The 27,802-nt window shown below is 37.8% G+C and overlaps 1 protein-coding gene across 1 annotated transcript; it reads right to left on the bottom strand.

Moving 5' to 3' along the window:
- Window positions 1-416: 416 nt before the first annotated feature.
- BCO1 (beta-carotene oxygenase 1) lies at window positions 417-18,485 on the bottom strand. The gene is made up of 11 exons (XM_063334688.1): window positions 18,347-18,485; window positions 14,468-14,596; window positions 12,937-13,066; window positions 11,485-11,632; window positions 10,468-10,615; window positions 9,188-9,408; window positions 8,095-8,352; window positions 6,835-6,937; window positions 5,883-5,977; window positions 4,224-4,335; window positions 417-3,552 (listed from the first exon to the last, which is right to left on the bottom strand). Exons 1-11 carry the CDS (start codon window positions 18,408-18,410, stop codon window positions 3,380-3,382), a joined length of 1,581 nt encoding a protein of 526 aa, XP_063190758.1. The 5' UTR covers window positions 18,411-18,485; the 3' UTR covers window positions 417-3,379.
- Window positions 18,486-27,802: the final 9,317 nt, after the last annotated feature.

Here is a 27,802-nt window from a genome sequence, read left to right as displayed (position 1 = left end):
GCCACTTACTTCTGGCTTGGGTATAATTATCCAGGATGTCAAGTGTAGAATGAGGAAGAGCAGAAGGGATCCAGAGGACACATCCGCAGGTCTCTTTGAGGGTAATGAAAGCAGAGCGCACTCTGCACCTTGCACTGCCGGTGCAAGATGTATTTTGCTTGTTATTAATACTTTGGTAATTGCATACCCAAGGCAACAGTGGTTTAAATTATTGCGAAAGCTGTCATTGAGTGGCCTGGTTATTTAAAAACACTGGTTTGTGTCCGTGCCTCCTGCATAGATTGTTATGCAGGAAAACAGAGTCGTATTTCTGGTTTTTAACTCATCCTAGTAAACAGTGTTTCTGCTTCCTCCTCCAGCATATGTGGGGCAATGGGACAAGGCGTAACAGATAATATCCACTTCCAGAGAACAAATTAATTATTATGCTTTGTTATTTGTTGCATTTAATGAAACCAGTTGATAAAAAAAACAAAACACCAAAACACAAACACCACCAAACCAAACCACTCTACCAACTACAGGGCCATTTGTAACATCTTTGAAGTAATTACATGTATGCATACCCACGGCCCGATTCTCTTGCTCAACTGTGTTTTTTTCCTTTAATGAAGATATCTATCCTTGCTATTTTTATTTGCAGTCACTGAATCTAGATTCTTTTTTATGCCATTACAATAACTCCACCAGTTTTACTGGACTAATTTATGACTTAAATTGGTGCAAAAAAAGAATCAAACCTTTCTGTCCCTCAAGATTTCATTCGTAGCAAAGGATGTCAGAGAAGCAAAGCAAATGACAGACTCATTGCCATGTGCCATGTTACCACAACAAAAGAACCACGCAAGCCTTGCAGCCACTTGGCAAAGCATATATGCTATTGTCAGCCTAGCAATGATACGGTGTATTACCATATTCAGGGGAAATGTTTCATCAGATTACTATTGCAACTGCTAAAAACATCCTTGAACAAATTTGTGATTAGCCATATGGTTTTATCCATATTTTCTCTGCCACAGGAGGATACTGGGATTGGCAAATCCAGGTTTACATCACTGTTTTTCTCTTCAAGTTGACTACACACTTGATGCTAATCAAATCCTGTGTAATACTGACCATGTGAACACAGCACGCTTCGTTTAAAAAGTCACACCTAATACAAGTTCTTTTATTTTCTGCAGTATTTTTGCATGAACATAAATAACACATCTGCTTTCTTAGCCCGCAGATAACAAATCTGATTTGTCTTTATGATTAATATTCCCCTATCATGTCATCTCTGCCAGTAAGACTTAGCTCCTCAGAAGTCAAGTAACTCCGATACCTAAACTCATGATCATCTGAAAACATAACACTATGAGTTCTACAGCACAAATTCTGGAGACGAACTCTTAAAAAGAGATCTATAATAATGGTTAGGCTTCTGATTCATTACCACCTTATAATACCAGATATATTTGTGGAAATTTGTTAAATCCAAACTTTTTCAGATTAAAAGAAACAACCCCACAGCTGGTGTCCTTTGCCAACATCAGTCTTCCATTCCAGTACTGGTTCCATATCACTTACAAAAATGGAATTAAGTTTCTTCTTTAGAAAATAAAGTTCTCTTAAATAGTAGTGGTAATATGCCTTGAAAACACTAAAGGAGACTATTTCTGCAGACACACCTTACTGTTTATTTCCATTTTATGGAATATATAAACATTTGCATGCCCAAACCTGCCTATTTTAACTCTAGATCTGACCACAGTGACTTTCTTTTGCATTAAAAAATAGCCTGTATGTTCTTTATACTTACAAACTGCAAAGACTTAAGCAGACAAAGGGAGGTATAGTTGTTACAGAGCAAACAAGATTCAGTTCCTGCTCTGCCATAAATATCTTACAGAACCACAGACAAGCCACCAAAGCCCAGATTCTCATGTGATGGGGAGACAGTAAATGACAATGATTTCATTCTGTTTCCTACCTGTAAAACACAGTGAGCAGCAGAGACAGTGTAGAGTGCGTATATAAAAGAGTGAGAGATACCCGAGTAGTGTGGTGATACGTACAGACCAGATCAATGCCTAAAATGGATGGATGTATACCTAGTTTTCTCCATCAGTAAAGATGCCTCCAACACTAAAGGTATCTACAATAGGAAAATACATTTTTTTTTAAAAAAAGCTCTCATTTAAATAAAAATCAATGCCCCAAATCACAAAACAAATACACTCAGGGGATTAGGAAATGCCATTCCTATAACAAAAAACAGTCACGGTATACTTGGCATCTAAACTCTATGTTGAAATGTGCTTTTTAATTGTGACTCTGAATGGGAGTTGTGTACTTTCATTAGGAAGCATCTGTCACAGGTAATGACAAACCCACGTCAGGCCATGGATGCTCCTAAGCAGACAATAAAGCAAATGCTTAGCTATAGCAACAGTAGCTTGTAGTTTCAGCTACTGTTCAGATAAGCTCTAAATTAGGTCTTTCACTCTGTCACCTAAACAATTTGTCGAACATGTGTATCCGAGTTCTGCTAGAAATACACTGCCCCTCAGTCATGTGCATACTGTTATTAACAGAGACTAACAGCAATACGAATAAATACTACATTTCTGTTTATCTTTTACACAATGTAATCATCCAATTACATGAAATGTCATGTCAGATACTCTCCTCAAGGAAAACTGATTTAAATACAAAGTGCTTAAGATTGAATAGCACTAAAGTATAATTGAATGCTACATAAAACCATATATTCTATTTCAAGTTATTTGGTTTTGTCAACATGAAAGGGAAAAATATACCATGAAATTATTAGCAAAGCAGGCGGTTTTTAGGTTCTAAATTAGAAAGTTGTAGCACCTCAATGTAATACTTTGGTTATAGTGGAGTTTATGGAATCAAGCACCGAGAGAATGCATTGCCATGAATTACTATTATCATAGCAAATAGTTTAACATGAGCTTTGCTGGCAGGAGACAACTTAATCGTGAGGTGCAGTCTTGAAACAGTTCATGAAAGTTACATGAGCTGCAGACATATGTGACTCATGCCATACATCACCCTATGAATACAGTACTTCATTTGCTGAGAAAGCTATACTCTACTCAAATAAAACATTTCTTATTACCTTTGTCTCCTATTCCCTGCCCCACGAGTTGTATACAACATTAGCACTTAGTATCGATCATTCTTGTTTTGGAATAGCTATGTAGCAGTTGTGCATATAATTATTTGTAATAAAAGCTATTGTTATCTCTTATAAGAGTTTATATATTATTATTGAAGAGTCATTTCTTGTCACAAGATAAGATTGTTGCTGAATGCTATCCCCCGTTCAGTAGAAGGTTGTCTCAGTCTGTGTAATAGGATAAATAGAATTTTACTCTGTGTCAAACTTCAAGTCTTTCTCTGGTATAAACGTTCCATGCAGGTCCAGATGCATTTCTACATCTACTATGGCTCGGCCCAATTCTTTGAATGTTTTAGCATCCAAGACAAGTAGGAAGGGTGCTTCCTTTGGATCAGCCATCACAACACAGGTCAAAACAATGCCTGTAGCATACAAATGAAGAATTAGAAGCACATACTAGTTACACCAAGCAGAAAAGATAACACTGTCAGGAAACAATTCTTGTTTCCTCAGAATTTCAGGACACAAATGAAAAAGTGTTTACTAGATCAAGAAGCACTGAGAGTGCTGAAGGACTAACAAATGCTTCTCTTCGATGTTTTTTTCTGCTCTGCCTGCAGTTCATTGGGAAGGAGAAAAGCAAACAACACTAAATAGTGTGCCTGCTAGTTTGGGGACTCATCCTTTCAGTTATTTGCCATTTGCCTTTGCAAGGAGTCACCCGAGAACAGAACTGGATTGAGATTACATGGATACTTGCAGTAACACTTCATGTTCTCATCTGTAACAACACTGACTTCCCACAGCTTCAGCTGCTCCAGACTATTGATAAATCCAGCTCTGAGTAGCTTGGCTCTCTGGAAAGTCCTAAGCATTGGTTTCATCGTTTGTGCCTACCTTGGGACATCACGCAAGCTGATTTTGGTCTATTGTTGCTTTGGTTTTTTGTCTGCAGGAGTAAAATGGCTGGTGCTAATTTTAATCTCACAGCGGAAGCATCAGCCCAGCTTTCTTGACTAAAAACAATGAAACTTATAAGATTTAATGCAAAACTCATGTAACCCCAGCATTCAAACTGTTGTTGTTATTTTACCATCATCCTCTTCTCTTGCATCAGGGCTGGGAACGAAAATGGGCTCAGATGGCCAGCAGCGGTCCTCTCCCCAGCGGAGCATTTCCTTTGTCTGGACATTAAATTTTGCAATCTAAATTGTTGTGACCAGAAAAGAAAAATGTCAGTCACCCAGACAGTGGTTTATTCCAAAGGTACAACATGAACAGGCTGCTGGCATGGGGGACCAATGCTAAGAGTTACAGAGTTAAAGAGCAACAAAGCATGCGTCATCACAAGAAGGATTACACACCTGGAAAATGTTAAACTCTGGAGTCATATTTAGTGGCTGCATAATCACACAATGTTCTTTTAATTTTGTTTCATTAGAATCCAATTGTATCTTTCATTTATGATCTTCAAGTACTTTACAAATACTAACAGATCGTGAGAGAACCCTCACTATAAATAATACCTCACTATATAGAGGAAGAGTCCTAGGCCCAGAACATTTAAGTGACTTGCACCAAATCATGGCGATTCTGTAGTAAAGCAGGAAACAGGATTTAAACCTTCCATTTTCTAATCCGGTGAATTATTTTCCTTTTATTGTGACCTCAATATTTCTCAAGGCCTTCTATTGTTAAGTAGGGTATATTTGCCAGAACAAAGGCTATTAATAGTGATGTGCAAAGGTTAAACCAGTGGGTCAAGTATTCCACACAGATACTGGTATTAACTGAAGGAACAGTATAGATTTTCATCTCATTAATGGGTCCAGTGCCTGACCAAACCACACACCAGTGGCGATGCCTGGCATTTTCAGTTTGATTCTATTATAGCCTTTTCTCTACCCATACAGATGCAGTTATATTCTTTTCCCTTTTGACTTTTAGTTAAAAAATATGTTTATACAAAAATGAAAGCATTCAGATTACTGGAGCAAGAATTTGGAAAAATTCTTCCTTCTAACCAAGATGACAGCAATTTCGCTGACAGACTTTACCTAAGGCTTATATATGGTTGTTGTTGTGCCTGCATTCATCAAAGAGCAGTTGATGTGAAACAAAAAATCTTCTATCAATCAGCATTTTTATTACATTTAAGTCAAGCAAGGATTATCTACACTGGGAATCACAAACTTGCAGATTTGTTTGAGCTACTGTCAGATATGCTGCAATAAATTTTCTTGCATCATGCAGAAATTCAGCTTTATTTTGTAATCAGTTGTGGTAATTATATACAAGAACCAACAGCAACTCAATTTGCTTTGCCTTATAGTCACAGAACAAGAATTATAAAGAGTGAGTTTCTCTGTACAACACTCTTACCTTCAACGATTAGTACTTTTCATCTTAATATGAAGATACATTGTTTCCATAATTTGGCCCAGTGGCTGTTTCAATCATGCAAGTAAGCTGACAATACATGTCCAACATTTCATCTCCCTGCTTTCAAGTGCTGATGTTTATGAACATAGTACCCAACTGTAGTGTCAGCATTTGGAAGCTTTAACTTGACGTTTAAAAAAAAATAAATACACTTTCTGGGCTCAGGACCACATGCTTTGAATTTGTATGTATGAATGCATATTAGGCTGTATTTTGGGCCAAACTAGAAAACTACGGTTTACTTACAACTGCTTAAATTTGATTTGTGTCCTATAAATACAATTCCTGACTCTGTAAATGTTAGTTATACCTTTGTAGGAATTGGACTCCACTGCACTTCCGTTGCAAAGACGTACTTGTATTTTTTGCCGTTATAGTCGTAGTTGATGCGAGGCAGTTCTATCCCTGGGTAAAATAAAGTTCAAGACTTAGTAACAAGAGAAGAAAAATAACTAAAATGTACATTTACATATGCCCGTCTTCAGGAAGTTTTGCTCTGTGGAAAACCTTGACAGTCTTTAAAACAGGTTGCATAGGTTTTGTATGTTTTAATTTCTAAAAAGCTGAAGAGGGACATTAACACAACATAATTAAACCAGTGTTGTTAGTTCAAAAATGACAATTTTTCATTGTTAGGGATTCATTATACTGGAACTTATGAGGGTTTGGGGTTTTTTTGGTTGTTTTTTTTTTCATAAATACATGAGATGTGAACATCTGAGATATAATTGCAGGCTACCATTCTAAGAAATTATTTTCACTTTAGGTAAATACATGCCTCTTAACGTATTCCTGTTATTACACCCTGAAAAAATGTTAAAAATCTACTTTCAAAGGCAACCTTCATAAAATACAGCAATAACTGAAGCTATAACAGACCTATTTAACTAAACTTAACTCTTGTAACAGGCAGATTTGCACGCTATATTAATAGTTGTAAGATCAGACTTGGGATCCTATATGAATATAACACTGATGGAACTTCAGATATTTAAAGGATTTCACTCTTGATAAATATGTATCTGAGACATTCAGGGTCATATATTACTGGATAGACCCAGAGGAGGGAAGTAAAGAAGAGAAAGACTTTGTCAATATCTCTACTAAACATATTAATTAAAAGTTTCATTTCTCTTACCTTTATAAAGATCTTACATATATGAACATGAATCTTACATATATGAATTATTGGACATTATTAGAATGCGCTTATGTGCGTGTAAGAGAACAGATTTGAGATTTGTATAATGGATGTGTCTCACCTTCACATAGTATCTCAGGTTGGCAATAGATGCTGCCATCCTTCTCTTTTACAGCACTTGCAGTAGATGGAAGTGTGACCAAATTAGAACCTACTTCGGCATCCTGAAAGAGACATTTGCTGAAAAAGTAACGTGTCTCTAAGAACATGCTTCTAATTTATATCTTTCATCAGGTTTGATATTAATATAAACAATTTGGAGATTAAGCAAATAATCCATCTTCACGAAGAAATTCCTTCTTACTATCCTTGCAACATTAGATTCTGACCTTTTCATTGGAAGTCATGTTATACTCAGAGGATTTTAGTACATCATAGAGTAATCATTTTGAATCACACCGAGCCTTTAGAAAGGTTTAGATAGACAAGGCTATGTTCCAGAAGCACAATAAATGGATTACATAGTTTGTGAATTTAATTAATGAAGATGGGTTTCAAGGAATTAGGTATCAAATTCACACTAAAAATCACCAAGGTTAGGTTTTTGCACCTGCTATGAATCAAGTGCAAAAATAGGTGTAATGCACTCTTGTTTTTAATATGCTATTGCTGAATTCTTAAGATTGCAGGGTAGTTTGGATAGCCAGTGTGATCCAACACATCCTTTGTCATTGCTGCTTAACTGTTTTTGAGAGATGAACAAAGCAGCAAGATTCTAGGATGTAGAAAGAAAAAGTATTACCCATTCCAAATGTATCAGGCACAAACTTGCCCAAGTTTCTGGGCAGTATAAAATCTTCCTTGCTAACAATGATGTAAAATGATGTTTTAAATTAAACTGAAAGATAAAATCTTTCCTCTTCCTGGTAAATCTCACACTTAAATGAAATATTCTTGCAACAGTTGGGACCATGCATATATTATATATAGGCTTCCAGTAAAGTGGAAGAAATGGATTGTGCAAAACCTCATTCATCCCTTCCAGTCAACAACCAAGTTCATGTATCTGCTCATATTTGATAGCATCTCACAAATAATCTCACTGGTAAAGAAATTATGTACGCTCAATAGCCCTGTTCTCCATAAAGGATAGTATTAGAACCTAGATCCATGTAATTGTACGTCCAGCTGCTCATTGCCATTTCTCACAATACATACACAAAACAAAACCGCTGCACACTTTGTGTATCTGTTATTTTTAAAGAATCAGAAATTTGCACATAAGGGCTGGAAGCCAACAATTCACCCATTATTCACACTGATGTATTCTAAATTCCTGATCAGAATCAGAAAGAGATCAAAAAGGTCTTTTTCTTTCTACCTTGTCATACTGCAGAGGAACAACAAATCGCTTGCAGGTTGGTATGGAGGTAAGCTTGTTTTTCTCTTCAAAGTCTTTAGTCAGGTTTTTCAAATAGAACATATCATATAAGCTGTTGTCTGTATAGGCAATAATATCAAAAATAATGTGTCCATCCTCTTCATAAGCATTTATATGGTGAAAAAGCACCATAGCATCGGTATAGAACTTGGTGGATACTTCTTTTTTAGTCTTCTTGTCAACGAAGTGAAACCAAGTCTGAAAGATAGAAAACATTATTTAAAAGTGTTAATGATCAGCATTTAATTGTAGCAATCAACATTCTAGTGTATTGTCTGTTTCTACTGAAGCATATTAAGAATTCAGGATTTGCTGCCAGGAGACAAGAGGTTCCAAGCTGAAGACCAAAAAATGCAGGAGTAAAATGAGGGTAGAAATGCTTTAAACTCATTTTACTTTTGCAAATTACTGATTGCTGAGGATTGAAGCTTTCCCGTAAAACCTTGAAAATCCCCTGCTCTATTTTAAAGTTAATTAAATCTGCCTTAGTCCAAGTCTCTCCGTAGTGCTCTGTGCTGGTGCCCTCTACCCCAGCATGTCACACTTATTGATGGCCAGAGCACGTGGAAATAAGGTCCTCAGAAAACAACTTTTTTCCTCAGTTGCCACAGTGAAAGACTCTCCTTTTGTTGGATGCAGGCTTTTCCACCAGTCTGGCTCCACAGCATGCAATGGATCTACAGCAGATCTCAGCCACAATATATAGTATTTTGTTTGGACCAGGAGCAACTGTGTGTATGTGTCTGGGATGCTACTGCGGTTTTGAACTTCTCAGCTGGCACACGGTATTTCTAACAATGCCAGACTATCCTCTTTCTCAAGCACTTCATCATCAGATATTTATTTGTGAAATTTCTGGATATAGGAGTTAGCATTAAAAAAATACAACTTCTAAAAAAAATGTGCAACACGAAAGTCAGGGGTTGAAGAAAAATGAGGGCTTACTGAAATTAATGAACCAGACGAAAAACAGAACAGTGTGGAAGAGGTTACTGGCCTGGCTGACTCCATTACTCAGCATTAGGAAAAATACCTTCTCTTCCTTATGATAGGCAAGGCAGGACGCCCAGTTCACACCTCGGATGTAAGCAGTTGCCATTTTGACAATATCCAGTTTGAATGGCTGCTCTATGAAGACAATGTAATTTTCCGTGATTCCAAAGCTATGGTAGTAGCTTGGGTGGAGCAGGGAGCGAGAAGGGATGGAGCACATCACTTCCACATTTTTAAAACAAGAGTTCTTCTTTTCTTTTTCTGAACATAAATGATAAAAAATACAATTATATTTATAATAAATTCCAATCCAATCTTGTGCTTGGATTCCTCCCATGTACGAAGTATGAAAGAACAGGTTCCTCTCAGTTTTATTTGCATTCTCCTGTTAAGAAAGCGGTTCATTTCCTCCAGCAGAATTAACGTAGAAGTTTGCATATGAGTCAAGCAACACAGTATTATCACAATGCTGGATCCATTTAGACAGAGCCCCCTCATCTTAGTATTTGATTCCACCAGTTACTGTCTTCAGAGGCTCCAGCAGTGAGGAGAAAGCTGTTTTACAAGGCAGCTTTACAAGGGGGTTCAAATGCACCCATGTTTTTGAGCTTCTGAGGGGATGTTCCTGTTTAATCTATACTGACTTTGCTTGAGCCCCAGCTAGAAGTTACAAACTTCTCTTTCAGCTGTGGAAGGCCTCTTGAATGTTCAACCCAAGAGGACAGACATCACGTTAGAAGCTGATTTTAAAGAACAACTCACACAAAAAGGCTTGTCTTGAAGGAAAAAGAGCAAGTAATTTGGTCTGTGAACAAAGGATGGCATTTCAGCAAAGCCTAGTGCAGTCCAAGTTAGAGAGGAATTAACTCTATATTAGGTATTATTTGGTATTATGCTTCCCTATAATCACAGTATCAGCATTTTAACAGCATTTTCATTTGTGAAGAAAATTAAAGTTTACAACTCCAAATTATATATACTGCCCTATAGATAAAATTGTTTTCCCTCTACACATCACCATACAGGGAATGGAAATTCTTCTAAAAGACTAAGTTCACTCTAGTAATAGTCAAAGTAGAATTCTTCTACAAGCAATTTTCTTCATACTGAAATACCCTGTTTACACAGTATTCATGATGAATCTTTGTAATAGCACATGCCCAGACAGGCTAAGCTGTTAATATTAAGTTCACAGTAAGTTTAAATTAGGAAAATGAACGCCATCGGTTTCTAGAAGAGCTTTATCACCACCCCTTAACCTCAGAAGAAAATAAATTGCTAACAAGTTTCTAGAAAATACTGATAGAAGACATATCTTACCTGACACAGAGGGAGGAATCTTAAATAGAATGTATTTTGTCTTCCCTTTATCAACTATTGAAGTACCCATGTTGAGAACATTTCCAGCACTGTCATAGTGCGGGTGAGAAGTTGCTATATTTACAGCCACATATTTGCTGTAGTCAACCTGGAAAATGATACAATAGGAGATTTTAGAGATGTGTAAGAGAATTAAAATTGATCTCAATTAACCCCACAAATCCACCAGATTTTTAGCACGGGCAGCCTTTTATTGGTACCCCATTTTCAAAAGGCCTTGAAATTTAAACAATTAAGACAAATGACTTATGTAGCTACTCAGATGATTTCCTAAATGAAGGCTAAAACAACCTACAGAATCTGAATTATGTTCACCTCTCCCTTGCAGCCACAAAAGACAACGGGAGGATTGGCTCAAGGAGTTATTCTGCAAATGCCCTTTTCATCCTGACACCAGTTTATTTAATAGGGCTATGAGTCTAGCAATCTTTGGAGCAAAAAGATTTCTATTTGATTTAAAGCTTGGAAACTGTATTCAAACTGTACTGCATGCTAGAAAAAACTTACTGCATATTTCAATATGTCAAGATTTCATTTTAGTAATTAAGTAATATCTTGCATAAGGTACTTGAAAAGTAGTCATGTAACTGACCTACTGACTTGTTAATTATGTAAATCACTTGATAATTATGGATACATAATAATGGAAATCATCCCAAACAACCACATCATAAGCTTATGTGGTATTATTCCTGCATCCTTGCTAGATTATGTGCAACTGAAATTGCCCAAAGCCCAGCTTTTCTCAAACTACCTGGCATTTCATTTTGAACTCATGAGTTCTTAAAAGATGTGGTATCTTCACAATTTTGCTTAGCTATGATTTCAAAAGTAAGGGAATAGCAGCAGAAGAAAAGTATAATCTTCCCAGTTTTGTGTTAAAGGATCCTTATGAGTCAGCCTGAAACTTTATTCGTTAGCAGATGAGGAACCAGAATGACAGACAGTCATGTATACCTTTTCTAATGTCTCCAGAGTCTGCGGATTAATTTTCCTGATGAAGTTAGTCTCACTGGTAGCATAAAAATCATCCCCAGTTCTCATAATGTTGATCAGGCAGTTGTCCGTGAACTCAGGAATGGTGTGAGACAAATACGAGAATGCCCTGCAGAGAGGGAAATTTCGTATCAGTTCATTAGAGCAGCTGTACTAGCTTTTACCCGTGCCAAGCAGAAGTCACCCGAGCAGCGTGGGCTGCGCACAGCAGCAGGGTCACAGAGCTGGGTCTGGTTCTCCCCAGCTGTGCCCTCTTCTAGAAGCTCCCACACGCTCTCCTGTGTATACCTTGTGAGAATTTGGCCTAACAGATTCTACCTAAAAGCTGATAGCTTTTTCATAGTGCGCCTTCTTAAAATAGATATATTCATATACTCCCTGATGGAATATATTTGTTCTCGGTGTTATCCTGTATCACAGTTATGATTTCAAAGAAGATCCAACTTCACATATGGGCTTGACAGTTTTCCTTATCACTGTAGGATTTTATCATATTCACTTGAAACCAAGACAAAGTTGCTTATATCCCTTTTCATCTCAAAATGTCAGCGTTACCCTATTACTGCTGGAAGAAGGAAGAAAAGCATCTTATCTCAGGGTAACAACTTACAATATATCAACTATTTTGCAATAACTATCCATGCACGTGGTCTTACCAAACGTCAAATTCAAGGTCATTAGAGGTAGTTCAGCCAGCAAAGAGATGAGTAAGCTACTCGCATTTGTCAGGGAACATCCACAGCCAATTTTACAAGATAGTTGACAACATGACAACGTACACCTTGCCTCTAATATACAGCCTGTCATCCTTTCTAATGGTATGAAAGCAGCTATTGCAATGATCCCAAGTGGTTCTGATTTTGAACATAGGCTCAGGCCTATGGGTGCAGTTCTTCAAAGCACTGCACGTGGCTCAAGAAACAATTGAAATTTTTCATCACTTTCTCTTTTTTTTGGTAAAAATGGTCTTTAATCCAGAAGTTCTTCTGATTCTTTTTTTTTCAGTTATTGATGCTTTTCTTCTTTTCATTGAATGAACTTTTCATAAATTCATTCCCCATCTCTTAATCTTTTCTTTTCTTACTGCTTCTCCCATTACAGGGTATCATTTTTATAAACTTTTGTGAATCACTTGAAAAATCTTGTTTTTTCAAAATTACAACAACATCTACTTGCAATAGTGAATAAAACAGCCAATATTGCTGCTAAAATTAAATTAAAATATTTGCCTTAGGATGACCCATGGAGTGTATGGTGCTGGATGTATCTCTTGGCCTTGTCAGTATTTGGAAGCTGTAAATTTACAAAATAAATTTCCTATTTGTAAATATCTGTCAAAGGTAAACAGAAAGACACCGGCGCTGGAGAGAGATGTAGATAGAAGAATCTTATTGGAAAAAAAGCATTGCTTACTTGGCAAATATGTTTTTGCATGGATCTGGATAAGCCATAGTTCCAAACTCAGACACCACGATTCGATTTGCTTCTATATTGCAGTTGTATGTGTCACTTCGGAGATACTTACTTCTGTAGTAAACTTCACCTGACAAAGGCCAAACGGGTTTCAATCACATTTCATACTGAGTTCTTTAGAAAATTAGCATAGGTAAAGTCAGAGAAAGAGTTTCTCAAGCAGCTGTACTTTAGCTAAGAAAAGTTTGCAGTAAAACTGACAATGCCCCTTACTCTCTATTTTGGAAGGCTTTTTCAGCTTTCTAAGGAACCTGGGACTGTTCTTGTGGCTGCTGAGGCTGGTTATGATTCATCTAGCTTCCTTGACTCCCAACACGTTTGGACAATTCTGGGGGACTAGGGAGAGGAAAGGAGGGATTTGGATAAAGTATTCCAGTAAACAAAACCGATCTGTGTAAAAATGATTAACTACACATCAATGTGTGGGTGGTGATAAATGTCCTGTATTGGCAAAATTTAGTTATGAGAGAGTAACAAATTGCTTGAAGGAATCAATGTCTATCTTAAACAATTTAATGGACTAGTATACTTGAACTGAGCTCTGTTTGCTTTAGGTGAGTAAAATATACTGGCAGCTTAAAAAATACTGGTCATTTCTTTATAGGTTATTTTGTTAAGGATGTAGAGCTGGACAGGCGAGGAGTTCCTGCAGTTGCATTAAGTGCTTCCAATCACAGAAACGGAACCTGCAAAGTAAACACTATGAATGGAGGATGACAGGAGTAGAACCCAGTTCTTTTACAGATACGTATTTTTTGCAGCAAGAATCTAGGTGTAAAACATCCTGCCTCACACTGTGAAACAGCTGAACTGATAAACAGTGCTTTAACTGAAAACAAGAAAATGTTTTGGATAGGGGAGCTGCCTCTTTTCCCTCCAGACGGATGACAAGTCAGAGGACTGCTTGTAGGGGTGTCGAGTATACGTAAGTGAGGTTTGACAGCTGAAGTGACACAGTGGCCCAGTTTCTCTCCTGGCAGCTGTTATAGCTGATAGGATATTCCCTTTTGATATTCCCAAAAGGGGAATGTTAGTCTTCCCTGGAACTAGCTTGTTCATCCACAACAGAAAAACTTCTGGATATTACAGTACTTTTGGTTGATCCAGTTTGAAACAATAGAGGTTTTCTTGCTCTGGGTGGACGGCAAAGGCTGCCCTGCCGTGACCTGCTCAGAGGTGGCTGCAGGCTGTCCTGCAGCACAGAGGATATTGAACTTTGGCACTCCAGAAAAAAAGGACAACAAAATCTATCTCTGCTAACAGCCCTGCAGAGATCCTCCTCCTGCTGCTGTGGAGAGTGAGGTGTGAGCGTGCATTCGGAGAGACTTTCTCCAAAGCTGTTACCACCTCACCACACATGCTGCTGTGCAGGCAAAACCTGCAACATTCTCAAAAAATCAAACTCAAAATACAATTAGCAACCAAGATTCAGGTTCTTAGGCTTTTTTTAATCTGACATGCAACAACTTACCATTTTTAAATGTAAAGCTATGCAGCAGAGCCAAGCCATCAAACCAGTGGTTATACTTAGTGTCCCCTATTGTGTGAATCCCTGGGCCATTTCGGAGAAGTATCCCTTGCAACCAAGTGGGCAACTGACCTAGAAACAAAACGGAGATACCAGCATCCATTCATTTAGGTGAGCGGCACGTACGGGACTATTTTCCTTAGGGCATAGGCTTCATAAAGGCAGAGAGACTATGGGTGTAAGTCAAGATTTGTAACAGCATATAATTATACTGGAGTTTTGGCTAACAAAAATATGACCTGCTTAAAAATGTGGCACTAGTAATATTCTGCATGAATATTGCTAGATAAGACTACTACAAAATGAGATTGGTGGAATGTAATTTGCTAAATATCAGGAATTAAATAAAGTTGTACCTTTCTTTCCCACACTCAGATTTTAAAGTGATACATTTAAACCCTTTTACTCATGCCAGGAAAAGCTAGAGCTTGTCAGAAATAAACATATTTTATAGGTTATGTGACTTGAATTGGCCTTCAGAACATAATTTAAACTTCAGGCTAAATGAATTCCAGTAAAAGTTTCATTAATTAAATTACACAACATAATGTAGAGTGATTTTGGGAGTGCTTTTGTGACACTAGTCAGAATGTTGGTGCTTTGAACACAAATAAAGGGTAGGAATGTTATACTGAAAATATATAAATACCGTTGAGGTGTGAATAGGAAATGTTCCTCATCAAATCCCTGCAAGGAATACATTACCTACCATTTGACACACAGAGTAACAACAATTAAAGAATGTCACTAGGGTTAAAGAGCTGAACAAAAGCATATCAGATATTAAACTAAAAGCTTCACTTACTTCTTTGTGTGTGTGTCTCCTGAGGGAATATTTAAGATCACATACTACTTTTCTACACAATTCCCGCACTGAACATTGTCTCTGCATAAAAAGCTATTCAGAACTTTTAATTCTCCTTATCAGTTTGTGACCTCATGTTGAATATGTGGACACACTTTCCCATTAATACTCCCTTTAGAACAGATAGAGATGTCCTCCCATGGAAATATTCAATTTTGTCAGTCGCAGAGAGATAACAATTGTTTTGCTATAAGATCTTCTGAGATCCTAAAGGGACTTTGGCCACTTCCTAAAATTTCCTGAATTTTTACTTTTTTAGGTAAGGGAGACAAGGACGTTTGCCACTTCTTCAAACAAATGACATTAAGGGCACAAGGAAAACCCACCCTAAATGCAAAGGAAGGATACAGATTAAATGTCAGCTTTATCTAAAATACGTTCTCAGTCAGGCTAACCAACTAATATTGTATGCCACAATTCTCACACAACTGCATTAGGGTTACGGTTCTGGAATACACGAGGAAGATGATAGATAAAAAATTGCTAACACAATGGATGGACTTCGTCGTCATCATCATCATCATCATTATAATTATCATTATTATTATGGAAGAGCCTTGAAAACCAAACCTTACTTGCCTTTCTAATACAAGAAGTAAGTTCCAATGCAATAATTACAGTGCTTTTTTATATAAGGTGAACACGGTTTAACCTTTAATTGCACAAAACTTAAGTAACTGAAAATAGTTGGTGAGAAGACAGTGAGGAAATAACTAGCTAGCAGAAGAAAAGAATCCTACAGAGAGAACAGGACTGTGATCTTAAGAAAGTACATATTCAAAATAAATACGTAATTTTTGTTTGGCTGACTAGTGAACATTAACTGCTGAACAAGTTTAGTCTGCTCATGTGCCTAAAATGCAAGTGTTTCTCTTCTTGCCACTTGCCTTTCTACAGTTTTCTGTTATTTGGCAATAGAAGACTGTAGGCTCTGCTATTTTCCACTACTAGGGACAACTGCAGTGTAGCGAGTGAAGTTTTTTGTGCTCCTACCCTCCTGCCAATGCTGTTTATGATTGTAAATCTGCGTAATGAGCATAAGCGGCTGGTCATGCCCCAATAAACCTTTTGCTAACAGGGAGTTGAGGCTGACTGCATGCGGTCTTGTTGCAGCCAGTCCTTCTCTCCTCACAGCGAAAATGTAATACTTCTCCATGTGAGGTCTTGTGGGTTTTTGACACAGTACAACTGCCTTCCGCTTTGGGGCCCATCATTCAAGAAAAACACGTATTTCTGCAATTCAGAGAATATCTTGCAGCTGCTAGGGCTAAAAACTTTGTTCAGAAATTATTCCTGTATTATCAGATTAATGATGCTCAAAAATTATTGTTCAAAAATTAAAAATACAGGACAAGCCAATAAAAGAATTTCACTGGAAGGCATAAACAGGGAAAAAAGGTGATCTTTTTAAGGCACTGTGTATATGATGCAGCTTCTGAAACTTTGGGTGTAATTCAGTGTCATTTCTGGCATATTCCAGTATGAAAAGCATGGAGCAAAGGGTCATCTAGTGAGGTTTTCAGATGAAAATTCATCTTATTGGGAATTATGAATTTCTGTAAATCACACCGGGTACCAATCAGCATCCTAACATGCTTAAATAGCTTTAAAAATATGGACCTTGCATCTTTTTTGCCTCAGACTTTTTATCTGAAGTGGAAATAATGATACTTTTCTGTACCATGTGAGGACACAATAGTGACACAGTAAAATCTCCAAATATTTGGAAATTTATTATCATAGCAACGGAGTCTCGTACAATCACATGTCTGTACAGTGTTTGGAGAGCATGGGTTAAATTACAGTTGACATTAGATTTATGGGCTCATATTTACAGTGTACGTATTGAGTAACAAGGTGCCAGAATATTGTCAGAGTTCAGGGCTAGCAAAATATTTAAAGAGGTCAAGGTGTAGTTTTCTCTTTAGTTTTCATAATTGGTAAATACTGAATCATCATTACCAATAAAGGAATACTTTGTATAGATAATTTTATTTACTTAAACATGCAGATCAAGTCTGATAAATGGTTTGTTTGCAAACAACTTCAAATGTTTCAATAAGTTTTTGTCTTGAGCAAAATAAAATTGAAAGGCATAAATTCACTGCAAATTATAACAAAGGACTTTGTCTGACTTGAAACAACATCTTTTCCAATTCAGCCACCAAACTGAACAACAACGAAGTCACGCAAGTTTTATTTGTCATCTTTTTAAGTGTCGTACTGGGGAAGTGACTTTAAAATTGGTATTAGACACCTACCATTTCTTGGACTACGTATTACAAAAAATGCAGCATATATTTACTAAATAGGGGTTCTCATCAACAAACCTCTCCTGTAGCTGTAGGAAAAAACTCTTCTGTAAAGTAAAAAAAAGCAGTAAAAATAATAGATTTATCAAGCATTTGTCCCTGGAGAGCCACTTTCAACTATCTCTCTGAAGGATACTCCGCAGTTTTTACTGGATTAACTTCTGAACCCTCTTTTTAACAGTACACAGTGGCGTCCATTACTGCTGCTTTTCTGTTTAGAAATACTGTTGTCAAAGAGTCACAATTTTAGTGAGCCTCTCCAGGCAGCAAGGCAGAGTGTGAGCAGACAGAGGAAGGGTAGGGAAGGGTTACAGAGAGAAACCGAAAGTTTGAGTAGCGCCATGGCGGACGGGGTGTCACCAGATTAAATCCTGGGACTTTGTTGCTCACCGCGGACTTCAGCGAATCCTGTTCAAACAGATGTTTTGCAAAAGTACACAGAGATACCCATAAAGTGAGAAAAATCCCACAGTCAGGGCACAAATATTGTCTGAGCTCAGTCCTTTAAACAAAATTCACTTCACGTTTCTCGCTTTCTCAGTTTCCCTTTCCGGTGCTGTTTTGGGTGAACAAGTGTTTCAGTGTTTACATATTCGAAAACACCAAAGTAACCACACGTATTAGAACAGATTTTCTTTCACTTACCTTTCACCTCAGCTTTTAAGGGCTCTGGATGTTCTTCTTTATTTCTATGAAATATCATCTCCATCTCTGTGTATCTGTAATAAGCACTTTCTGTGTCTTCTACCCAGCTGCTCCTGCAGTGGCAGTGGTCCCCTCCTGTCTGGGCTAGGAACAGCGCTTTCCTGTTACATATAAAGATAAGGTCAAAGTGCAATGTGAGCTAGTGGCTGGTGGTTTATAGATTGCCAGTTGATAATAGCTGATCTTTAATCCCTAGCACATACACTATAATTCTTACACATTCTGATTAAAATTAACTCACTGATTCAAAGTAAGAAAAATGTAACTCGCCTGTTTCCTCCTTATGAACTATCTGAAGCAGCAAGGCACAGCCAGGGGGTCAGGTGGAATGAATCTGAAATATCACCGTCAGCATTTCAGATAAAATTTTAGGCACTGTGTAGGGGTGCTTGCCCTGTTGTCAGGTAGAGAGAGAAAAAGAAAAGAAATCTCTACCCTCTCTTCTGAATTCGGCTCTTCAGGAGGGACAAACATTTCAGAGCAGGGTGTCATCCTTTTCTTTCCATTCTGTGAAATTTAAACTGGGCTATTCTATTAACTAACAAAATATCGTCACTGAACAGACATGTGCTGTATTTCTTTATATACAAGCTGTTCCAGAGTAAACTGACTGTCACATTTTTGAATTAAACATCTTTTCACAAATAATCACCATTACATATTCTCCCATATGTGACCTGAATCCGCTCCGTGAAATTATGTCAGGAATCATTAAAAATAAGGTGGATTTTTAACTTCACACTTTTGTTTCTAGATAAGGTACTTAACCGAGTTCAATGTTGTTAGTTTTAAAATCCTCTGGGAACAGAATTATTTCAATATAAAGCATGTGACTGCAGAGCAAATCATAGGCTCCATTGAACATGAAGGATAAAAAGATTCTTCGCACAATTATATATTATGCAATTTCATATGAGGTTACCATAAAATCCGATTTTTTCAGCTAAATCACCATTGTTCCCAAAATGTTGTAACATTACTTCTTAAGGGTGACTAATCTTATAAACATATGCATTTATTTTATTTTATTTAAAACACAATTTGTGCTACACACGACTGCTCTGACACACTTGTTATACGTGTGCATTGCTCCTTTCTTCCTAACCGGTTGTCTGTTGGATGACCTGTCTTCACTTTGGGAGATCATCAAGGCAGCATGTCTTTGTCTCCATTTGGAAAGCACTGCCGGAAAAAGGTGGAAACAAAGTAAGAAGCCAGATTTAAAAAAAAGATATATGGGCTTTGTTGGAATCAGTAGTATTAATAAAGAAACAGCCAGATTGAACCAGAAGGCTGTAGGGGATGAAGGGTATCAAAGTCTACATACATACAGATATGCGGATATATATATACACACACACAGCTAAGCATACACATACACTATATATGCATGTATATACATACACATGCATATACGTGAGAGAGAGTGTGTGTATGTGTATTGAGATGTAGACTTGTACACACAAAGCCAAGTAAGGGATTTTTCAGCAATGTTGAAGACTGAAAAGCATCTGGCAAAAACACAAAGCCATCTCATTCTACTTCCAGTAAGCCATGGGGACATTTTCTCTGTCCATGATGTTCTGCTTTGCTTTAATACGTTCTCTTCAGCACATCCTCAGCCATTTACATGTCCACAGCTCTTAATGCTGCAGTTTTAATTATGTGACCCATTAGTGGTCTAATCTGTAGCAGTACTAAGGAGATCTCCATACAGCAAGCAAGCAATAAAAAAGATTAATTCGAACCACTTTTGCCCTTCTTCACCATGACTGTTCATCTGCATCATCCATCCACCCTTCACGACAACATTTTTGTTGTTAGCAGCTCCCTGCCTCAGGCAGATTTTCTTCACTGTATTTTTTTCTGCTTTAAACAATTGTGGTGAAGGCTACAAGCTGTTTCTACCTGGGTTCTTTTTGCTATCACTTCCCTCCAGTCTCCGAGTGCCTTGAGCTTCTCTCCCAAACTTAAAAAGGACCATGAAGACATCTTTGGAGGAAAGCACTACTCTGCCCAGCATTGGTCTGGTTGTGGCCATGCAAGGCTGAGGATGACATTCAGGGTGTGATCTCTGTACTCAATGGAAATAAAATTTCCCTAAAGAGAGGAGCTGGTTATCTAAATTTCTAGTATAACAGTAATGTTATTGCCATGTGTCTACCTTTGTACTTTTGGTCCACTTACACAAGAAGCAAATCATTGCCTTATAAATCAGAGAGAGACAAATATTATTTCTTATCTCTATATTGAAGTATACGTACTTAATTTACTTTATCTCAACCTTCCTCTTATAAAACTTGAGTTCTAATTAAAGCCCATTAAAAAAGGTCATATTACCTTAATATGGCTTTAAACTGTGCTAAGAAATTTCAATTATCAACTGCTATCTATTATTACCAAATAAATACTCCAATATTAAAGCCGATACAAACTTAAAAGTTGTGCTTGCTGAAATCACACTGATTGCTATCTCCCTGTACCAGAGGTAAAAGCTCTAATCTTTGTTAAATATTGTCTTATTGACATAACCTCATTTCAAAAGAAATGCCACCAGCATTATCTAGAAATACTTCTCTTGCACCATCCAAGTATAATTGCAAATACAAACTACTAATAGTTTTTCAGATTTAAATAACAATAGTTTCCATATATTATTCTGACAAGGTTTTGTTTGGATCAAAACAGTTTTGATAAAATACTGTTTTGTGAGGTATTAATGTTAATATTAATACCTATTTTTGTGAGAATTTAATTTTCTTGAGATTTTAGATTTTTGTGATATTTCAGTATTTTTTTGGTAAACAAAAATACTGTTTTCTTTTACTATAGTCATATTTTTAATAGATACCACTAGAAATACGGATTCGCTCATTTAAATAAAAATATAATGTAACCTAGTATTAAAACTTTTCAAGTGTTGAGGCCCAGACCCGCCAGCCCACCAGTACTAGTATGCAACCAGAGCCTGCCCAGTGATCATAATGCCCAAGCATTTAAATGCCCAAACATTTAAACACTAGCCATTCAAAGAAGTAAACAGCCACAGTGCCCACATAAACTTCCTCGCTGTAAGACTTTTATAACCTTATCTGCATCTTTCAACATCCCAAGACTATTTACATGTTTTAATATTTAATATGTTATACAGTTCAGTGATGTGTGTTCAAGTGGGCAGAATGACAACATGAAGGTTGGCATTCACTTCCATGACTGAAGGTGTAGAAATGGTGTTACAGACATTTACAGTGACAGAAGTTACTGCTGCTACACATTGTCTTACCTTTTAGCCTACTGTATGTCTTTGGGAGAACAATGAAGAAAAACGAAAAAGAACTGTTTTCTGGTTTTAGTCAGGTGGCATCTGCGTATAGAGTGCTTAACACAAAAGCAGCGTTCCTGACCAGAGAGACTGCTGGACCTCCAGTCTTCTCATTATGGGGAGCGTGGAGCTGATCTCTTTTGTAAAGTGTTGGATGTCTACTGATAAGAGACATTATTAATGAAAACAACTTGTAACACAGCTTTTTTCTTTCTGTTTCCATGTCCTATAAGCTTAGAAATAGCTCATACCAAGAGAAGAAAAATGTGTCACAAAATTAAATATAACGAACAAGAGGTGGAAGCTGGACTGCCCTAGAAATCTGTCCAGTCTTACTCTCATGGAAACCTGGAGTGACTGCAGAGACCCCAGGGCAGTTGTGATGGCTGCAGATTCAGATTCAAACAATTTTTTTTGGCCTCTGTGTGTGTGTGTCCTAGGAAAAGTTCAGTCCATTTGTATCTACCAGTTAATGTTTTACCCAAAGAGGGTACCTTTAATCCGTAGAACAGTTCTCTTATTAAGATAATAAGGTAACGGCACATCTGATTGTGCCACTTAGTTGGTCACGATCATAAGAACACATGAGGTGTCAGCAAATGCTTCAGATAGTTCTGCTACTTTCTGTGTGAATTCAAGGCTAACCTTAGCAATCAATAACTCTAGCTTGATTGATTAATGTTCTTATGGGGCACACTTACCCTCTTCCTCCCAATAGTCAAAGTTCTGCTGTGGAAAGCAAAAAAAAAACCATAGGAACTAGCTGGGAAAGAGGGAAGTGTTGAGACATCAACTGTATGGCAGGTGAGGAAAGTCAAACTACAAGCCCAAAGGCAGTACTAGATTTTTCCAGAGACAGTTCCTAGGAGAAGATCCTCAAGGACTTATCCAGGCAACATTTGTGCCAGAAGGTAACCAAACACATCCTATAAACAGAGGTTATGTCCAACCTAGCAACTCCCGAATGTAGCCTTATTTATCTTTATCCTGACCTCATCATGCCAGGCATGAGTGTCTAATTTGATTATTGCACCCTGTAAAGATAAGAATTGTTTTCCCTGTTTTTCTAAACAAGATAACATCAAAATTGCAACTTGGCAGGGCTCTCTGGTAAGTTCACTGTGTTGCCACATGGAAAATTAGACAGTAGAGCAACAATAAAAACAAACCTTTTTGAGTCAGCAAATAACTGGGTCTCACTATCAGGACAAGCATCCCAGGAGAGCAGCAAGGAAGGAAGCGTGATTGTGACCCACATTCTTAAACTAATTGGCAGATGGGCTTTTCTAAAGCCAGCTGGGGAGATGAAAGATGTACCTAGCAGCTTTCCTCCATCCCGTTCCGGACAGTCTGCTCAGTACTCAGTACTTCCTACCTATACGAGTAATAATTAAACAGATCTTTCCAAGAGGCAGCTCTGCACACTGCACAAGTGCACGTGACACTAAAGTGGACCACTCACGATCTTGTTTCAAGTTAACCATACCTGAAAATCATCTTTTTTCTACCTCAAAGCCATAGTAATATAAATAATTTTTCCATTTATATGATTATTCAATTCATAGAACAGACATATATTTCTATTGCTGATAAATCTATACATTACACTCAGTAATATTCAGGAATGTAAAGATCATAATATCTTCCTATAGATAGTAAATTTATTTGCTTTTGCTCAAGGCAAATGAGCAACAGCCAAAAGGAACAGGGGTGTGATTTATTCCTTCCCATTGGCAACTCTTCACTTCCTTAACTCTTCAAATCTAGTACTTTCTGGCCTCTATTAAGGATTGTCAAGCTATTCTGCTGTGCTGCGACGGCCTTTTGAATCACAGGATGTTCTTAGGCTGTCACGATGCAGTTGTAATCTGCACTAGGGTACAAATCAGGACCACGCTGAAATCAGTGGCGGCACCATACCTCTCCTTGTCTACGCGCCAAGCTCTCCAATGACCCAGTGAAGTTCTGGAACTGATTTTTTGCAGGTCTGGGACACCAAAGTTCAGAAATAGAAAAGTTTTGTGAATGAGCGTGTTCTCCTAATAACAGTAGTTGATCACGGAGAAATTTGCAGTTGGATTCAGGATGCCCTGAGCTGTAGAGCTATTGATTATGTTGAACAAGAATTTGGGCTTGTATTTTTCAGAAATTGCAATCCGGTGCTTGGTGCCTAACTTGGGGCATGAAAGGCTGATTTGCAAAGGTGTCAAGGCAAGCCTACCACACCTACATATGTTAGATAAGCATTGTGCATGCTCATCTCCTGTTCTGTAAGAATTTAGGCATATAAAGCTAACCTTTCCAAATAGCATATAATTTACATATAGAAGCTTAGACGGAAAAAATATGAATTAGTGATTATGAGTAATTTGAGATTTGGCTACTGAAACTGAGCTGGTTTTAAGGGGTTCAATTTTTAGGAGCGGTGACCACCTAGAAGGTTCCCTTACAGAATCTCAGTGTAAGCCATCTTTTTTTTTTAACACCTATTAACTTTTTCAGCATTGTGAACAAAATACTTCTCATATTTCTTTCACCTCGACAGCTTCTATTCACAACAACACCAATAACAAATTAATAAACCTTGAAGGATCCATTTGAAAATCAGGAATAAATCATTCATCATTGCCTTTTGTGATGTTTTATATAGCGCAATGCTTTTCTGAAGAAACTTTCTCTTGATGGCCACCATCTGGTGTAACTCATAAGGGCAAGTTAGGACTCTCTAAGAGATCCGCAGGGCCCCCTAAAACATTTCTGAGAAAAATTAAAGACTTATTCCAAGAGACGCAAGAGGGTTCAGAAACAAAGGAGTTATTCATAGCTTTATCGCAGCTTGGAGTGAGGGTATGAAAATATTGAGAAAGCTTTGTCACTAATTTCTAGTCAAAGCTTGCAAAACACAATTGCTTTGCAAGCCTTATTTTAGCTGGTGAATATGTTTTAGTTTAAGTCACTGGTACATAACACAAGCTGTAAGGGTGGTTGCTACATCAGCCTTTCAGGCACACAGCTATAACTGAACAAGGATTAACAAGTCTTGGCTATATGCAAAGGGATCAAAGTTCCTTAAAAACAATGCTTATGTACAGTCTTTTGTGTGTCTGCCCCAGTTCTTCAGAACTATGCAAAAGGCAAACAAAAAAAAAGCAAGTGAGTTGTTTTGGTGTATCCAAAATTTAAATAGCTGACATTATGCTTGATGCTTCCCCGAAGATCCTGGAGTGGCTTTACAATACCTGTTAGGGGTCAGTTACACTCCCATGGGCAGCCAGCAGAGGAGAACTTATTGTAATTGCCAGCCACCCCCTTGAGAGAATGAGAGAGGCTTAATTAAGCACTTCTATGACTCCCTATTGAAACATGCAAGATGAGATTACACAGCCAGGTGCACCATTTTGTCTCTTCCACACTACCATATGTAACTATTTAAGTAACTTCATGAACTATTTCAATTCAGCCAGCTACAAAAAGGCAAATAGCAAAAAAAATTAATAAACTATTATACTGGGAAGCTTCCATGTGGACTTTTGGCATAAGAGAACTATTTAAAAAAAAATGTCTTTCTGTTGAGGAAAAATGCAAAAAGAATGTTTCCTACATTGGTAAATTCAAGGAGCACTGTTTATTTGAAATCAAGCCATTTTTCAGTTATGAGTGAAAAGGGCTTTCAGGAATTTTCTCTCTTCCTGAGGGCCCCAGTTGCTAATTTTGATGCTTTTAAAGCAGTATTTTGTTTTCTATAAATGCTTTTCTCTTCCTTGTGGTAAACAGAATAAACTGACAGACTGCTCTACTGGCACTAAAATATATGAAGTGAACAAACTGCAAAAGAGGGAAACTGTCTTTCTCCCATTCCCCATCTGCTGCAGGCAGTTGAAGAGTTACTTATAGCAACCGTAGATTGGGAAAAAAATTCACACTGCTGTAGAAATTGCCAACAGTAGGCTCACTTGGAGAGCTTGGCTTTATTTGTAGACATTTCCAAACATTATTTGTTCTTTTTTAGGGCCTGTTTCAATATCTGTCAAAGCCAAAGACAAGACTTCCATTAATTTCAATGGCTTTGGAGCAGATTCACAGAGGATAGCCTGTGGCACCTCCAGCTCTGGCATTGTTAGCAGTATGTTCATGTAATCAAATTTCCAGTTGCAGAGAAAGAACAGGATGACGCTACGGAATCTATTCATCACAAATGGGAATCAATGGCACCTACTGGAAATGCATAGTCTGTATCACTGACCCAGATACATTTAAGTACAGTCTCCTTCATCACACCTACATTTTCAGAAACGGGCTGTGTTTCTTGTATCTAAAAGGACAAAATGAGAGGGCTGGCTGCCAGCTTCTGCAAAGCCTGGCAAGTCAGCACGGCCCGAGAAGCAGCAAGGACTCTGAAGGAAATGTCACGAAAATATACAGCGGCCAACTAACTGAACAGCAGCTGCCCTCAGCTGTGCCTTTTGCAATAGCTTGAATATCAAACAGTTGGGTTGGGAATTCCCAAACTGAAGCCTGTGAAGTTTTGTATGCAGCCCAAAAGGGACTCCTAATTTGCAGACATCCCCAACAGAATCTGCTGATAATCATAGTTCTATGGTCTCTTCCAGGAAGGGGATGGGTGACTGGGCACTGACTGGGCCAGATCCATCAGCTTATTAGAATATGGATTGGCCTTTGCCAGAGATGGGAACCCCAGTCTGAATATTCACATCTCAGCTGCTCCCTATTGATCAGTCAGAAATTAATGTGGGATGTGCTCCCAGGGTTCCATAGCTGAGATAAGCCTTGCTTTTCAAATGCGGTCGGAAAGGGGACATCCAGCACAGTGTCTATCTCTCCATCACTGTGCATTTTCTTGCCCTTTCCTCTCCTCCCCCACAATTGTCCTACCCATTAAACACTTCACCATGAACTTGATCTTGAAAACCCTGATTATAGTCCTGCCTTATCCAGCTGAGCAAGGCGACTATGAACTGGAGGTCCAGAAGGTCTCTAAATGCTTACTGGATGCAGTACACGTACTCTGCTTTGCAAGAAAGCTTTAGAGGTAGGTGGCATTTCTGCAATGCGGGAGTTCAACCAAACATCACTGCTTCCTGCAGTGATGCAGTAGCTGGCTCACTGATCCATGCCTAAATATAAGTGCATGTTCTTTCAGGGTCAGGTTGTGGCGTTATAAATTAACGATAGTTGCATCAAATTCAATGGAGTTAATGCCAAGGACAGGAGGATCACAATAGCTGAAGATCCTTATTTGTACTGTATTTCTGTTAATCCAGTGGCCTTGTAAACCTGACGGGTATCTTTTGTATGGAAGTTCAGAAGCACTTAGGGATTTCAGCTCTTAAATGTTGCTGGGCTGGCTTCCCAAAGTCCATCAGCAGCCTTTGGAACGTGCACACAGGCCTCCCAAGTAGTTCTGATGATTAAGGCAATACTTTCATCTTTTCTAAATCACTGTTTTAACTTTTGGCCTTCTCTTCTAAATTCTAAACAGACACAACGCTTCAAAATGAAGCTTACCTGGGACAGCTGAGATTAACCTGCATACGTGTAAACAGGTGGACAGGATGAATACGATACAGTAATTATAGACATTGCATTAGCATCTGAAAGAAGCACCTCAAAAAATTAGCATCCAAAAGAAGAACCTCAAATAATAATTATTAAAAATAAAGCAATTAAAACCAATTAAATGTATCTAGAGGAACACTGCCTGTTTTCCCATCTCATAACTCCTTGTGTTTCTCATTTTCCTCATTCTCCTCTCATTCTTGCATTGTATCTCTTTGCTGTTGTTGTAAAGACCTCCAGCTTTTATGTTCACACAATGATGCCTTTGATGTAGGAGCTTTATCTCACTTTTCCACGTGTCCAACAGCAGCATATATCAACCTTATCTCCTCTGCTCATGAGAAAAGCAATACTCTAATGTCTTCTCTTCAAACTGACCACATGGAATGAGACATTTATACAATAGGCCTCACAATGGCCATTGCAGTGACTTAGCATCAACACCTGTGTGTATCCTCAGATGCAATCACCATTATATATTAAAAGGAACCTGTTCC

This window comes from Chroicocephalus ridibundus, chromosome 4, assembly GCF_963924245.1.
Source record: "Chroicocephalus ridibundus chromosome 4, bChrRid1.1, whole genome shotgun sequence".
In the NCBI taxonomy this organism is placed as follows: Eukaryota; Metazoa; Chordata; class Aves; order Charadriiformes; family Laridae; genus Chroicocephalus; species Chroicocephalus ridibundus.
Note: the sequence above shows the minus strand (reverse complement) of the source record. Positions and strands in the feature narration are given on the sequence as shown.